At 42.4% G+C, this 736-nt stretch overlaps 1 protein-coding gene across 1 annotated transcript; it reads right to left on the minus strand.

Moving 5' to 3' along the window:
• Nucleotides 1-118: 118 nt before the first annotated feature.
• On the minus strand, nt 119-385 carry T265_16166 (hypothetical protein; the record flags this gene model as incomplete). Its single annotated transcript, XM_009179708.1, has 1 exon — nt 119-385. A coding segment is annotated over one exon (267 nt), but the record flags the coding sequence as incomplete, so codon positions are not given.
• Nucleotides 386-736: the final 351 nt, after the last annotated feature.

A 736-nucleotide genomic window follows, 5' to 3' on the forward strand; every position in this document is an offset into this window, starting at 1 on the left:
GGAAGAATGTATGGAATCCGAATTGCAGGTTATCATGGGATCAGCTCAGAATCCTTCTAAAATCAAAGGATAGATAGGGTTGAGCACTATTCAGGTAATGCGTTCTAGTAACTAACCGGTTCCTTTTTCCAAGCTCCACCATGAGGAATTTCAGATAGACATGCTCGTATGGTTGACCGGTAAACGTGTACGCCTTGAACGTTGACAGGGGATAGCGGGTAGGATATCCAGGTGAATGAACTGAGCCCTTCTTTCCTATTCCAGCAGATTCTGAGAAGACGGTGTGCACACCTTGTCTAGCCGGATTCGCTGATTGAAACGGAGAGGTGTTGTGCAAGTAATCTATGGAAGGACGAGGGTCACTGACATTCAACTGGTAAAACATTGAGGACCGAAATAATGAATTTACTCAAAACAAGTGACACTGACGAAAGCCGTTCCATTTGGTATGAAATCAAACGCCAAGGAGAAACTGGCAGGTTTCATTGTTTCTGTGCTTTGTGACCAATAGTTGGGACTCGGTTAGGATGAATTCCTCCACCTATTACGAACAAGAGTTAAGATAAACTCCGACTTACTGGCAATCTTTTCTAAAACAATATCACAAATAAAGGAATAAAATACCCACTTTCCTCTCCAGATATTTGAAGCAAGTAAAATGGACCGGCAAAATTTTGTTTGAGCGCGTCGGTCCAACAGGACAAATTTCGCAACTCGCATTTTATGTTATCTTTGG

Source organism: Opisthorchis viverrini, assembly GCF_000715545.1.
Source record: "Opisthorchis viverrini unplaced genomic scaffold opera_v5_6423, whole genome shotgun sequence".
NCBI classification, from domain to species: Eukaryota; Metazoa; Platyhelminthes; class Trematoda; order Opisthorchiida; family Opisthorchiidae; genus Opisthorchis; species Opisthorchis viverrini.